The 14621-nt window shown below is 38.0% G+C and overlaps 1 protein-coding gene across 2 annotated transcripts in view; it reads left to right on the forward strand.

Annotated features, from left to right (window-relative positions):
* Window positions 1-14621, forward strand: part of POC5 (POC5 centriolar protein) — a 29698-nt gene that overhangs the window by 9093 nt on the left and 5984 nt on the right. Inside the window, exons 4-10 of one of the 2 annotated variants that reach the window (XM_068965903.1) lie at window positions 1653-1736; window positions 2013-2221; window positions 3759-3935; window positions 5499-5603; window positions 8212-8391; window positions 9685-9838; window positions 13260-13540. In XM_068965903.1, coding sequence (XP_068822004.1) covers window positions 1653-1736; window positions 2013-2221; window positions 3759-3935; window positions 5499-5603; window positions 8212-8391; window positions 9685-9838; window positions 13260-13540 — 1190 coding nt within the window. The remainder of the gene's footprint in view (window positions 1-1652; window positions 1737-2012; window positions 2222-3758; window positions 3936-5498; window positions 5604-8211; window positions 8392-9684; window positions 9839-13259; window positions 13541-14621) is intronic. The other variant, XM_068965904.1, reaches the window with a different exon arrangement.

A 14621-nucleotide genomic window follows, 5' to 3' on the forward strand; every position in this document is an offset into this window, starting at 1 on the left:
TACTTCTCTAGTGCTTCTTCTCAATCGACAGTGTATGTCTGTCATCTGGGGGAGAGTTTACATTTTAAGGTTTTTCTTGGCTCTTATATGACACTTGAATTTTTGTTTGAACTTCGTTTGACTATTTTATGAAAAATCATAAAATTAAAGCAAACACTGTAGCAATTACAGGCCTCTTAGTGTAGTGTGTCGCATCTCTTTCAGTACAATGGTTTTATGCCGAGAAACACTGGAAATGAAATGCCCAGGCCCCCACATTAGAGATAGTCCATAGATAGCCCTCAGAACCCCTTAAGTTCATGACCACATGCTCGGACTTTGTCAGCAGTATTTATCTGGTCCTGGAGGACTGTCTGGATTGTCACCACAAAGCCGAACCCACCTGGGAACTGTGTTACTAACAGAGCTGAGATCTAATACAAACCAGGATTTGTATTGATAGATGAGTGAGTGAAAGGTGAAGAAAGGAGGATGAAGCTCCTTTTACTATCTGTTCCTTATTCAATACAAGATCCCAAACAGCTCGCTCAAAATGAGTGTTCTTGCAAGGGGCACAGACTATCCTCCTGAACCGGCCCCGATAATGGGCAGTTAATAGCAGCAGGTAAACCCCAAAGACCCTCCTCCGAGCACGCAGCGCAGCCAGCTCAGCCGCAGGCTCTCGGGCGCCTCGGGGGCCACAGCCCTGCTGTCTGTCGCTCCTCTCGCTCTGTAGACGTGGAGTTTCATTGCTTCTCAGCTTGCAGCACCGGATCAGCAAACAGGACCAGAACCTCAAAACATGTGTATTTCTTCTAACACTGAAACATACTAGCACTGAACAGTTTCTGCCCAAATTTTGTTGATCTTCAAGAGATATGACCCTTGGATTTATTCATTCTCTATGAGTGATCTTGACCATGTTTCAATTACATGCATTTTTTACTGAGCAAACCCAAACCCAAATACTCTCCTACAGCAATCACTTGGGGCTTTCCAGGTGGCTCAGTGGCAAAAGAATTTGCCTGCCCATGCAGGAGACATGAGTTCAATCCCTGGGTCGGGAAATCCCCTGAAGGAGGGAATTACAACCCACTGCCATGTTCTTGGTTGAGAAATCCCATGGACAGAGGACCCTTGCAGGCTGCAGTCCATGGGGTTGCAAAGAGCTGAATATGACTGAGTCCACATGCACACATGCAGGCAGTCTTTGGGACCTAAGAATGCTGGTCTTTTCTAGCATGTACAGTATAGTCAAAGCTGTGGTTTTTCCAGTGGTCATGATAGATGTAAGAGTTGGACTATAAAGAAAGCTGAACGCCAAAGAATTGATGCTTTTAAAACTGTGGTGTTGGAGAAGACTCTTGAGAGTCCCTTGGACTTCCAAGGAGACCAGACCAGTCAATCCTAAAAGAAATCAATCCTGAATATTCATTAGAAGGACTGATGCTGAAACTGAAGCTCCAGTACTTTGGCCACCTGATGTGAAGAGCCAACTCATTAGAAAAGACCCTGATGCTGACAAAGATTGAAGGCAGGAGGAATGGGGATGACAGAGGATGAGATGGTTGGATGGCATCACTAACTCAATGAACATGAGTTTGAGCAAGCTCTGGGAGATGGTGAAGACTGATTAGGTTTAATTAAAAGAAAAACCTCTTTCTTTTCATCAGGAAATAGCCCTGCAGTGAGAGAAACAAGGATGGAAGTTGGAAAAGGATGTGATGTAAATACTTCAGGTCATTCAAAGACAGATGGTATGACTTTTCCTTAGCTTTTTTTGTTAATATACAACATTTTGTGCTTTGGTGAATATTATCCAGGTAGTGAGGGGAATAATTTCAGCATATTACTTACTGCAAGGATTTTTAAATGCTACTGTGTAATTTGTTAAGCAGTACTTTTAAAAATAATTGTATAAGATGCTCAGTACACTTAAGACAGATTTAATGCATTATAATGTGTGGCATTTTTTCTTAAAACTGCTGGATTAGAGTGCAGATTAGATTACTCCAACTTTTCTTTTCTTCTAGGGTCATCACCAGCAGCAGCATCCCCAAGGAAGCCGCCTCACCCGGTCATGGATTTTTTCAGCTCAAATCTTTTAGTTGACTCTTCCTCACCAGGGTCTAATTCCAGTCCTGTGGATTTCCATGAAATAATTGTGACTGATTTTCTTATTTCTGATGAAAACCTTCAAAAGATGGAAAATGTGCTTGATCTCTGGAGTTCAAGTCTTAAGGTATTCCAGTTGTTTAATATGTAATGTAGCAGTTTTGCTCGAGTCCACTGTTCATTCTTCTTTTCTTTGAATTAAAAAGTTCAAAACGAAACAAACTGTAGTTGCCAAAGGTCACTCCAGTGTTGTAAATCTGTGCTTCTCAGTTGTTACTGTCCATATGAATCACCTGGGGATTCCGATAAACTGCAACTTCTTAGTCAGTCCTGGTTCAAGATGGAACACTGCCTAACAGGCTCCCAGGTGACGGTTCAGAACCCATACTTGGAATAGCACAGTTTTAAATAGTTGCTGAAACAGATCTGCATATTCCCCTGAACTTCTCCAATATTTTGAATGGCTCAGCCTATGTGTGACTGAGAGAGACACTTGTTGAAACTTTCCCACATCATACCTATGACTAGTGGAATTGTCTCATTTCATATGAAGCATAAGACCCAATCTTAGCAACATTTAATTCATTTTATAGCCACTTATAGCAACCACAGGGTATAACTGATAAATTGATAAGAATTCATTTTTATTTTGGTGATGTTAGTGATCCCTAAGTAAAACAAAGTATTCCAGAAACGGCAGTCTTTCTGTAGCTTAAAATATAGTGGCGAAAATGACAGTTTCTTCTGAAACATAGTTTGAGAAAACTAAACTGAGGATTCACATACACGGAGAAATTATGATCATCAGAGTTTTGTGGCATCTGTATTTTCTCCAATATTTGAAACCTTAAATTCTAGAAGTAATCTTTTAGTATAAGTTTTCTCCATGGAACAGGTTTCATGCTTCTAACCATGGTGTAAGTCCATTGAGGTCGTACACCACCAACCATTTAAAGACTGTCACGTGATCAGTTAACCCTACTGTTATCCCTGCTGTTTTTTGATAACATGATTATTTGGTCTTTTTACTTATGCCAGTCAGTAGGGTAAAAAGCGATCAGTCTTAGTAATTCATTGTAAGGTGCCGATTGTGATGAATGATTTGGAGGAAGAAAGCATCAACTCTGATGGTTTCCACTGTTCATCTCTGTCTAAATACCATCCCAGTCCAGTGGCTTGACCTCAGCCATCGTCCTGCATTTCCTTTTTCTCTCATTCACCTAAATATGGATATTTAAGTCCTTGACTTTATTTGTCCTATTTATTAATGAATGAGACCTCAAAAATTTTAATGACAGTTCAGTTCAGTCGCTCAGTCGTGTCCGACTCTTTGCGACCCCATGGACCACAGCACACCAGGGCCTCCCTGTCCATCACCAACTCCCAGAGTTTACCCAAACTCATGTCCATTGAGTCAGTGATGCCATCCAAGATTTCATAAAAGTAACCAAATGGGAGAAAAAAGTATGTACTTAGTATGATGTGGGAACTAAGAAGAGCTGTGGCTTGCTTAATATGTAAATGTTTTCATTAGTGGATTTTTTTTTTAATAGCTCTTATGTTGAATGCTTGTTTTGAGCTTTTAATTTTTTTTTCTTAACTTCAGTGTCATTTTATGAAGCAGCATTAAGGAGCACTTAATTGTCAGCATGTTTATTTTTCAGACAAACATCATATCTGAACTAAGTAAATGGAGACTGAATTTTATTGACTGGCACCGAATGGAAATGAAAAAAGAGAGAGAGAAACATGCAGCAGATTTAAAACAACTGAGCAGCCAGATCAACAGCTTGAAGGAGCTGCAGAAAACCTATGAGGTCTCCATTGGGAGAAAAGATGAGGTCTTCTTTTTCATACTGCTTTTTAAGTGAGAGTCAGTAAATGTCTTGTTAGGTAATAAATGCCAGGAACTGAGTGTTTAGATCGTACAAGATACAAAGGGAAGATCACTGCAGAAACTAGTAGAAAAGTAGATGCATGGAAATAAGATTTATTCTTCATATTAAATGTGCTAGGATCGTGCCATTTCATCTTGGCCACCACGTTCAGTGTGCTCGAAGAGTGCTGTATGGAGTGTGGGAACACTGCCCTGAAGAGAATGTCAGGGATCCAGCATTACCCACATTTTAAACCATCCTTTTGGAGGGTATGGATATCCCACGTTCTATCTGTGATATGTCTTTATTCATTCATGAAGTCCTTTCTTCATTATGTTGATAAGCACAAGAGCACTGTTTGTTTTGCTTTCTGTTAGTCTCTTAAAGAACTTGAGAGTAGGGTTCAAGTCTGTGCTAATCTGGGGCTTCCCAACAGCACCTTGAACAAAGCAAACCTATAGCTCCCCCAGGAGGATGGTGGCTTTCAGAGAACAGCAGACACTTCAGCTACTTGTCTGCAGATGCAGCCCTCACTGTTTTAGTGAACTAGATAAGATTGTGGTTATTTAGTGTCATAGGGTACAGTGTAGAATCAGTCATTTTACATAACTTGCTTTTTTGAAACAATGATACTAATGTCAGTCATTTTCTATATTACCCTCAAAACTCTGTCCTTGACAGTTTTAAAATATTTTATTAATTTTTTTTTGTTTCAGAGTGTATCACACAAAAAGAGTATACATGCATATCTAGTTTTTGAAAACAAAGTGAACAGCTATGTGCCACTACACAGCTTAATAGAATATTACTAGTATCTTAGAATTCCTGCCCTTTTCCACTTTTGGAAATTATTTAAAGAACCAGAATAAATATCTCTCAGCAAATATGCCTAATTTACTAAATCTCTTTTAATGGGCCCATTTTAGATATATATTTCATTTTTCAGTTCTTTATAAGGGAGAATATTATCTCAGGATTTAAAAGCCTTCATAGATTTTTTTTTTTTAAAAGAACAGGAATACTATCACTGAAAAAGTACATCAAAATGTAACTATTAATTATTACTTTTATAAGTTTGTTGAATCCAGAAAATCATTTAACAGTTATTGAGGGACTTCTGATCCAACCTATTAAAGGTACTTAGGGACTAGAAATATATTTTAAAACTGGTCTCTGCCCTCAAGTCTAGTGAATAAAAATATTTTGTATACGTAACAAAACTCTCCAATGTATGATGATTTTTCTTGAATTAAATGCCAGTGATCATATTAATTTTCATACACATAATATTTTATTGATTATTACCAGGATACAATGAATATTGTATTCATTGTATACAATAATGAATATTTCTTTCCTCTTTTGTTCCCCTTCATTCATTGATAAGTAGTGTATTCACATGGGGAAGTGTTTTGGTCTCTTTAAAGATAATGAGGTTACCTGGATAAATACAGTAATGATCCATAAGTATTCTTTCTAGCATTTTTTGATATATGAAAAAATCATTTTACTCATTGCTGTTTACAGGTGATTTCTAGCTTGTCTCATGCCATAGGCAAGCAAAAGGAAAGGATAGAGTTGATGAGAACATTCTTCCACTGGCGAATCAACCACGTCAAATCAAGGCAGGATGTAAGTGTGAAAAACAAAAGCTGATTGATACTTATTAGACTTCTGAACTCAGAAGCATTTAGAATCACGTATTAGAACTCTCGTTCAAGTCAGAGAAAGACTTGTTTTTTAATAAGTCAAAATTAATTAATTTAATGTTACTCTTTAAACTTGATGTTAGTGTGGTTTGGAAAAAAAATACTTGCTTGTATTTTGTAGACTTGTTGATATACATTTTCTGCCTCATGGTAGGTTAAATACAGAGTGTATCTAAATTACAAATGTCCTGGTTATGGAACCCCTTTAACTAATTCAACCTCAGATTTAATTACATGAATTTATCATCTTTATCATATCATAAGCTTCCTATATTGTTTCTACTTCTAAAATGCCTGAATGTATCATCTTTAAAGAGGCAGTACTATATTTATACATTATAAAGTTCCATAAATGTTTGTTGTGTAATTTGCCTCAATAAGAATTTTAAAAATCCATGTCCATAAAGATTTTTAAAAATTGTTCTTAGTTTATATATAATTTAAACTTGAATATGTTTTATTTTAATTGACTATGTTAAATTTTAATTAATTTATTAAATTTTAATTAACTTAATTAAGTATATCAGTGTAAATATAAATTGAGAATAGTAGATTATTGTATCAGAAGTAGAAAAGTATGAAAGTATATATGTATCTCACAAGAAGACAAAGACTCAAGAATGTAGGGGATGGAGATACATACGTATATATATATGTTATTTATGATAATCATGTGAGTCACGGAGTAATCTTTATGCATTTGGTTCCAAGAGGAACTAAAGGAAAAGGCTGTTACTGTCATGGAGTACGATTTCTCCTTTAAGAGTGCTTCTTAGTGCTTTCCTTTATTTCCCAGTAGATTAAATCTACATTAACCATATTTAAAATTGAGTCATATTTGGAAGGTTATTTATTGGGTGACATAATAATAATATATTATATTTAAATGTTAGTTGAAAGAGTTTAAGTTGCCATCACTTTTTGAATAAAAAATTTTTTTAAGAAAATTAGAAATTGGAACTGCTTCTTCAGTTCAGTTCAGTTCAGTCCCTCAGTCATGTCCGACTCTTTGCGACCCCATGAATCGCAGCACGCTAGACCTCCCTGTCCATCACCAACTCCCGGAGTTCACTCAGATTGATGTTTATCAAGTCAGTGATGCCATCCAGCCATCTCATCCTCTGTCATCCCCTTTTCCTCCTGCCCCCAATCCCTCCCAACATCAGAGTCTTTTCCAATGAGTCAACTCTTCACATGAGGTGGCCAAAGTACTGGAGTTTCAGCTTTAGCATCATTCCTTCCAAAGAAATCCCAGGGCTGATCTCTTTCAGAATTGGCTGGTTGGATCTCCTTGCAGTCCAAGGGACTCTCAAGAGTCTTCTCCAACACCACAGTTCAAAAGCATCAATTCTTCGGGGCTCAGCCTTCTTCACAGTCCAACTCTCACATCCATACATGACCACAGGAAAAACCATAGCCTTGACTAGATGGACCTTAGTCGGCAAAGTAATGTCTCTGCTTTTAAATATGCTGTCTAGATTGGTCATAACTTTTCTTCCAAGGAGTAAGTGTCTTTTAATTTCATGGCTGTGGTCACCATCTGCAGTGATTTTGGGGCCCTAAAAATAAAGTCTGACACTGTTTCCACTGTTTCCCCATCTATTTACCATGAAGTGATGGGACTGGATGCCATGATCTTCGTTTTCTGAATGTTGAGCTTTAAGCCAACTTTTTCACTCCCCTCTTTCACTTTCATCAAGAGGCTTTTTAGTTCTTCTTCACTTCCTGCCACAAGGGTGGTGTCATCTGCATATCTGAGGTTATTGATATTTCTCCCAGCAATCTTGATTCCAGCTTGTTTCTTCCAGTCCAGTGTTTCTCATGATGTACACTGCGTATAAGTTAAATAAGCAGGGTGACAATATACAGCCTTGACGTACTCCTTTTCCTATTTGGAACCAGTCTGTTATTCCATGTCCAGTTATAACTGTTGCTTCCTGACCTGCAAACAGATTTCTCAAGAGGCAGGTCTTTAAATTCTTTGATAGAAGCATAGCATGTGTTCCTACTAGGATCAATCTGCTATAAAATATGATGGCAAAAGTTTGCTGTAAAATATGATGGCAGAGTGTGTAAACTCATCTGCTTATGGTGGCCGCCAAGCTGGAGAGAAAGGGCTATCTTGAGCCACACCACCACCCTTTCTGCCATCCAGCTTCTAGTCCTGTTCTCAGCCTGAAGGTCATCAGATTCATAACCAGGATAGCATGGGCAAGCCACTCATTTTCTTCCTTCTGGTTTTTTGTTTCTCCCCTTCCTTGATGAGTTGCATAAAGCCATGATGTAATGGATAAGAGCTTAGACTCTGGAATGAGGCAAGGCTGGCTTTTCACTCTCTGCCTCTGTGACCTAGGCTTGTCGCTTAACCTCTCTAAGCCTGTCCTCCCATCTGCACATGAGAAGAACATGAGTACATGGTATGAAATGGTAACGCATGTACCCTGCTTACCCCACAGGGCTGTTTTGTATTGCTACTGCCAGTATATTTACCAGTCCACTGTGTTTTGAGTTTGTGTATTACGTTCATTCAGGTTTATGAAAGTAAACTAGCTGACCAGCATTTTCGGCGAACTTTACTGAAGAAAGTCTGGAGAGGCTGGCGGGCCGTAGCACAGAAGCAGTGGAAAGAGGTGGTGGAACGCGCTTGTCAAGCCAGAGCTGAAGAAGTCTGTGTCCAGATTTCCAATGACTATGAAGCCAAAGTTGCTCTGGTAGACGGTTTTTTGCTTTATTTTCTCCTTTTTAAGGAAAAATTTGAAAGTTGGGTAGCCATCACTCACTGGCGAAGGAACCTGTTTCTCCAGTTTCATTCACTGTGGTGTGGGTTCAGATAGATTGTTGGGAAGGAGCAGCGCTAAGTCAGACGTACAGACTTCTTTATTCTTTTAACCAGTTGTAACTTTGACCTCCAGACCTGTGTAAATCTCTTGTATGTACATTTCTCTGGGAAGTGTAAATCACCCACAGATCATTACCTCTCTAAGAAAGCGTACTTTATTAGGCTTCTTCTGGCCTTTATTTAGCTAAAAATGAAGACTAAAAACAAAAATGTTTACACCCGTGGCAGATGTACATCAGTGTATGTCAGGAACCGCCACAGTATTATAAAGTAGAAAGTGAAGTCACTTAGTCGTGTCCGACTCTGCAACCTCACGGACTGTAGCCTGCTAGGCTCCTGCATCCGTGGGATTCTCCAGGCAAGAATACCGGAGTGGGTTGCCATTTACTTCTCCAATTGTAAAGTAATTAGCCTCCAATTAAATAAGTTAATTTAAAAAAAAAGTTTATCCTTATGTTATTTTAAATAAGTGATGTTTTTATAAGCTTGATATAAAGCAGTTGTATATAAATTGAAGTTATTTAGACTTATAACAGTAATATAACATTGTTTCCAAGTGAAAACATTTGAGACACAAAATGAAAATAAGCACCATGTTGAAGAATGCAGGCCTCTTGAAATCAAATATTAAAAGGAAAATTTTTTTCATCATTATAGTACTAAATTCTTAAAGTTTTATTATGCAAATAACATTCTGTGACTGACAATGACATGCAAAAAAAATGTAGTCCCTTTAGATTTGGTCTGTGGGTAGGTGTTGTACCTAATGCCACTTTGCACTTTAAACTCTATAGATAACACTTAGCTTAAAAAAAAGAAAAGAAATCAGTTACTGTTGCTGGCAGGATATTTTACTGTCCAACAGAAAAGTATATGGTAAGAAATAACAGCCTTTTGTATAATTAGAATACACCAGTCCTGATTGAAGCCAGTATGAAATTCCCTTTGTTTAAACCTTGACCTTATAGTTAGGAATGAAAATGTTGTGTTGATGGAGACACTTAAAATAATTTGAGACTCAGTGGAAGAAGTATATGCTAAAGTGATTTTAGTATTTCGTACGAAAATAACTTCACAGTATAAGTCTCTTTTTTAAAACAATAAATGATATTCTTCCTTGTAGCTCAGTTTTTTTTCTTCTTCTTAAAAATCCTCCTGATTTTAGTTAACTGGAGCTTTGGAAAATGCAAAAGCTGAGACCCAAAGGATGCAGCATGAAAAAGAACACTTTGAAGACTCCATGAAGAAAGCTTTCATGAGGGGTGTGTGTGCGTTAAATCTTGAGGCCATGACTATATTTCAGAACAGAGGTGATACAGGTTAGTGTTTTATTTAAGATTCTCTGCCTACCTGCAAAAAGGATTTGAGGAGATTTCATTGATGGGTGTGGTCTGCAGCACTAATTTTCTTATCCAGTATCTTATCCAAACACTATTTTTAATATCATAATGTTATATCCAGTTTTAAATCTACCATGAAAATTCAGTCATGGTTACTTACAGTATCTTATATCTGATCCAGTAAACTGTTAACTATTTAGGCTCAGTGTTATAATAATGCTTTGAATATATAACATTATTTTAAAGCTCTTTTAACTATAATGGTAATGCCTTTAAGTATAAAATTTCTGGTTTTTTCCTAAGTAGCCAAATGCCTTGGACTGTTTTGTTGATTAAATATTTCTTGTCTATTCATGGTTTCCCGTTTTTAAAAAAATTGCTTGTCTTCCAGTGTAAGAGAGGCCTCAACTAAAACTCATTTCAACAAATATAAATATAGGCCTATCTGTAGAAGTCAACTAAAATAATTCTATGTCAAGAAAAGTCCATGTATTGGCTCAGATCTGAATGATTCTTATCCACATTACATAGAACAGCTTTGCCACCAATTTACAATGGGGCCTATTTTGCTCACTGGGTTTTAGAAAACTAAAATTTCTTCATGAACAAAGAAGATAATATAAATCTTCATTACCTGCTTTATAGTGGGTTCTTGTGAAAATGCAATGAAATACAATTGCAAGCACTTTAAAAGACAAAAAACACTAACATGTAAGAGGATAGTAATGATATAATTGTTGCAGTCTTCAGTCAGCCTCATAAACTTAATGTATATAAATATGTGAACATTTTTGCAGTATTTTTAAATCCTGTTTGAAAATCAGATTATTCATCAGTGACATAATTTTATTTTGTAACACTGTTAATATGATTTCAGTCCTGTGAACAACTTGTCTGTGCTTGTTATGCCCTCATTTTCAAAGCCCCAACAAATATTTTTTATTTCAAATGTGTGTGCTGTGGATGGTGCTGAGTTCAGGCAAGTTGTGTTCAGTCTAAAGCAGTTGTGGTGTGTGGCCCCCCCGGCAAGTTAGAGACTTAGACTCAGATAGACCCTCAAGACTGAATCTTTATCTTGCTGATATCCAAATGAGTACATCATTTCTCCAACAAGTGGTCTTTTAATTGAGTAGTAATGCTGAAAAGAAATGTACCATCTCCATGGATTGAAGAATCTGCTTTCAGTTTTAACTGTTAGCAAGTTGAATATATTAAATTGAAGAATTTAATTATCTACTTATAACAACAGGTACTGGGTTTCACAAGTGCGGTGAGAACTTAAATTATTCCTGGTCCCCTGAAGATAATTGTTTTTAATAATTTTTAAAATTTCTTCCAATTATTTGCTAGCCATAATCCTCAGTGCATCATATTGTACAGTGTCCTAATAAATCTTATAGTTCAGATAGAAGTTTCTGCTGCTGCTGCTGCTAAGTTGCTTCAGTCGTGTCCGACTCTGTGACCCCATAGACAGCAGCCCACCAGGCTCCGCCGTCCCTGGGATTCTCCAGGCAAGAACACGAGTGGGTTGCCATTTCCTTCTCCAACACGTGAAAGTGAAGTCGCTCAGTCGTGTCTGACTCGTAGCAACCCATGAACTGCAGCCTACCAGGCTCCTCCGTCCATGGGATTTTCCAGACAAGAGTACTGGAGTGGGGTGCCATTGTCTTCCCCGAGAAGTTTCTGTGAGGTAGACAAAATGTGACAATAGAAATGGCCTTTAAAAGGATACCTGCCAATTTTTAAAGTAGTTTTAGGAACAGTAGAAAAATACTTTCCAGCTGAAAAATGTGTCCAGTTAAAGTTAGAATAATTACAATACTGGTTCCATACCTGATAAGTCTGCCACCCACCTAAAAGTAGACAATCAGAGTCACTTTCTATGAAAAACATGTTAAAATTCAGTGTGTGTGTGTGTGTTTTCAAAGCAAAAGCAGTCTTTTTATATTGAATTAGTCTCTCCAAATTATTTCAAAGGACCTAGGCATTATAATCCTCATTAAACTTTGTTAATGAAGTAACTATTGCTCAATTTTATATAAAGATATTCTTAAGACAAAAATTTACATAGTAGCCCAAATTTCTAGATGGAAAGAGGACAACATAAAACCATTTAAACATAGGGTTACATAATGCCCTCTATTCAAATATTCTGAAACAGCTCAGTGACTGAATATTGAAATCCTCACCCTGATGTTTGACATCAGGTATATATGGACTTTCCTGGTAGCTTAGATGGTAAAGAATCCGCCTGTGATGCAGGAGATCTGGGTTCATGTCCTGAGTCAGGAAGATCCCCTGGAGAGGAGAACAGCTACCCACTCCAGTATCCTTGCCTGCAGAATCCATGCACTGAGGAGCCTGGCAGCCTACAGTTGATGGGCTCACAGAGTCGGACACGACTGAGCGACTAAGCACGCATGCATGCACAGTCTCAAATGGAAATTTTAACCAAATCCTCATACTGAGAGGGAAAAATAGAATAGGACCCTTCATCCTCGCTTCTGGAAGTTGACGTTTTATATTTCTTCAATCTAAGATTAAGTTTCAGTTCTGAGAAAAGGTTACTATATGTGTGTCACTAAAATCAGTTGTGTACAAATATGCTCTTAATTCATGACATATAATCTACCTGCAAGAATTCATTTCTTCTGCAGTTTCAAAAGTAAAGATTTTAGTGTTACAAACTGATGTATTACTGTTGGTTGAAAAAATCAAGAATTAAAAATACACTGGTTTTTAAACCACAAGTTGTGAGTGACAGTGAAGTGTCAGTGTTGGTTAATCGATTGTAACAAATGTATCACTCTGGTGCATAATATCCATTGTAGGGGAGGTTGTGGGTATGTGGGAACCGGGAGTATATGGGAACTCTGTACTTTCATTCAGTTTACTTGTGAACCTACAATGTCTCTAAAAATTGTTAAAAAAAATTCATTGGTCTTGTTAGAATAGGAGTGATAGATGGTAACTGAAGAGGATATGGTGATTATCAGAAAATTACTCTAGAGGTCTAAATACCAGGCCATTTATCAGGATAGTTGTATGAAATAATGGAAAGAACATAAATCCTTAGGCACAGTGCGACCGTATTATTGTAGTGGTTGTAAGGTCCCAGGTGAGTACCTAATTTTTTTTTTTTTCCACATAAAATCAAATCACTCAGTAACTCTCATGTGTTAAAGTGGTCTGAAGTCTTTAATGGTTAATGCTGACATTAGCCAGTCAACACTTGACATACTGTATTCACTGAACCCTATTAACATATCCACTGATAACACATTTCTGTATTTCTGTGGGACCAAATTTTAGCTAGGACGGATTTTCTTTGTTGGGAAGATAAAAGTAATCTTAACTTGGAAACGTCTTAATGGAATTAATGTGTGGTTTCTGGGAACAGATTTCACGACCAATAAAAGGGAAGAGTATGGGCCTGGTGTTCAAGGAAAAGAGCCTCCTTCTGCTCATCTGGATGCTTCAGCCACTCCGGTGCCCTCGGCAGGTGCAGTGCCACCGTCCCCGCCAGCAGCGGCCCTCGGAGCCTCCTGCGCGGCTGCCTTCCCCTCGGCGGCTTCCGTCACCTCTGCCAGCGCCACTTCCGCTTCCTCAGCCCACCTCCCGGTTTCTGCCCCCCATGGCACCGGGCCGATGGCTACAGCTTCTGCTGCGCAGGAGGTAATGGTCAGTACAGTAATGCAGGTGCCTGTGCTGGGAAAAGGGCTCCAAACTTGTTTGTATGGTGGGTGTTTTGAACTCAAAACCTATTTTCCCATGGAGAAAAAAAGTCTAGATGGTCTTTAGGCCAGTCCACAGAAGATATTTAATATACAAATTAACAAAAACATTAATTTATTGTGAAAATAATACCTGACAGTTCTATTACAGTAGGGATAATTAAAAATGAAGAACGTTTTAATTTTAACGGAAAGAAAGTTTCAGGGGTTTAGGAGACTAATGGCTCTTCTGTACATTTTCTGTTCAATTCTGTGTTAGGCACTCAGTTGTGTCTGACTCTTTGTGATTCTCATGGACTGTAGCCCACCAGACTCCTATGTCCATGGGATTCTCCAGGCAAGAATACTGGAGTGGGTAGCCATGCCCTCCTCCAGGGAATCTTCCAGACCCAGGGATCAAACCTGGGTCTCCCACGTTGCAGGCAGACTCTTTACTGTCTGAGCCACCAGGGATGCCTTCCCTCTTCATGGATGCAGATACTAATACTACTCTGTAGTGACTCCATCTTAATTTGATTAGGTTTTAAGTTTTCATTTATAATTGGAATGAAGATAGCAGTTGTTTTTCCTAAAGTCACTAGCTGCTAATAGAGGGGTCCATAGAGGGGGAAGAGTCCTGAAGGAGGATGGAGTATTTGTTTTTTGTTTTTGTTTTTGTTTTTAATTTTTACACATTTTATTTGGCATGATTGTTTGCTTCACCTCACAAAGTCCTTTTTTTTTTTTTTTTTTTTATTTTTACTTTATTTTACTTTACAATACTGTATTGGTTTTGCCATACATTGACATGAATCCACCACGGGTGTACATGCGTTCCCAAACATGAACCCCCCTCCCACCTCCCTCCCCATAAGGATGGAGTATTTGTGGGAGAACTTACCTGAAGTTCAATTAATCAAGCTATTTATCTGCATATCATGGTTCTGACTTCCGGGCCTCCTGTTGTTAAACCTGTATTCTTCAGTGTCTCTCAAAGGGCATAAGGATACCAGCCAAGTTTATCAGACTCAACTCTGCAGGGCTTTTTA

The sequence above is a fragment of the Capricornis sumatraensis genome, chromosome 2 (genome assembly GCF_032405125.1).
Source record: "Capricornis sumatraensis isolate serow.1 chromosome 2, serow.2, whole genome shotgun sequence".
Classification (NCBI taxonomy): Eukaryota; Metazoa; Chordata; class Mammalia; order Artiodactyla; family Bovidae; genus Capricornis; species Capricornis sumatraensis.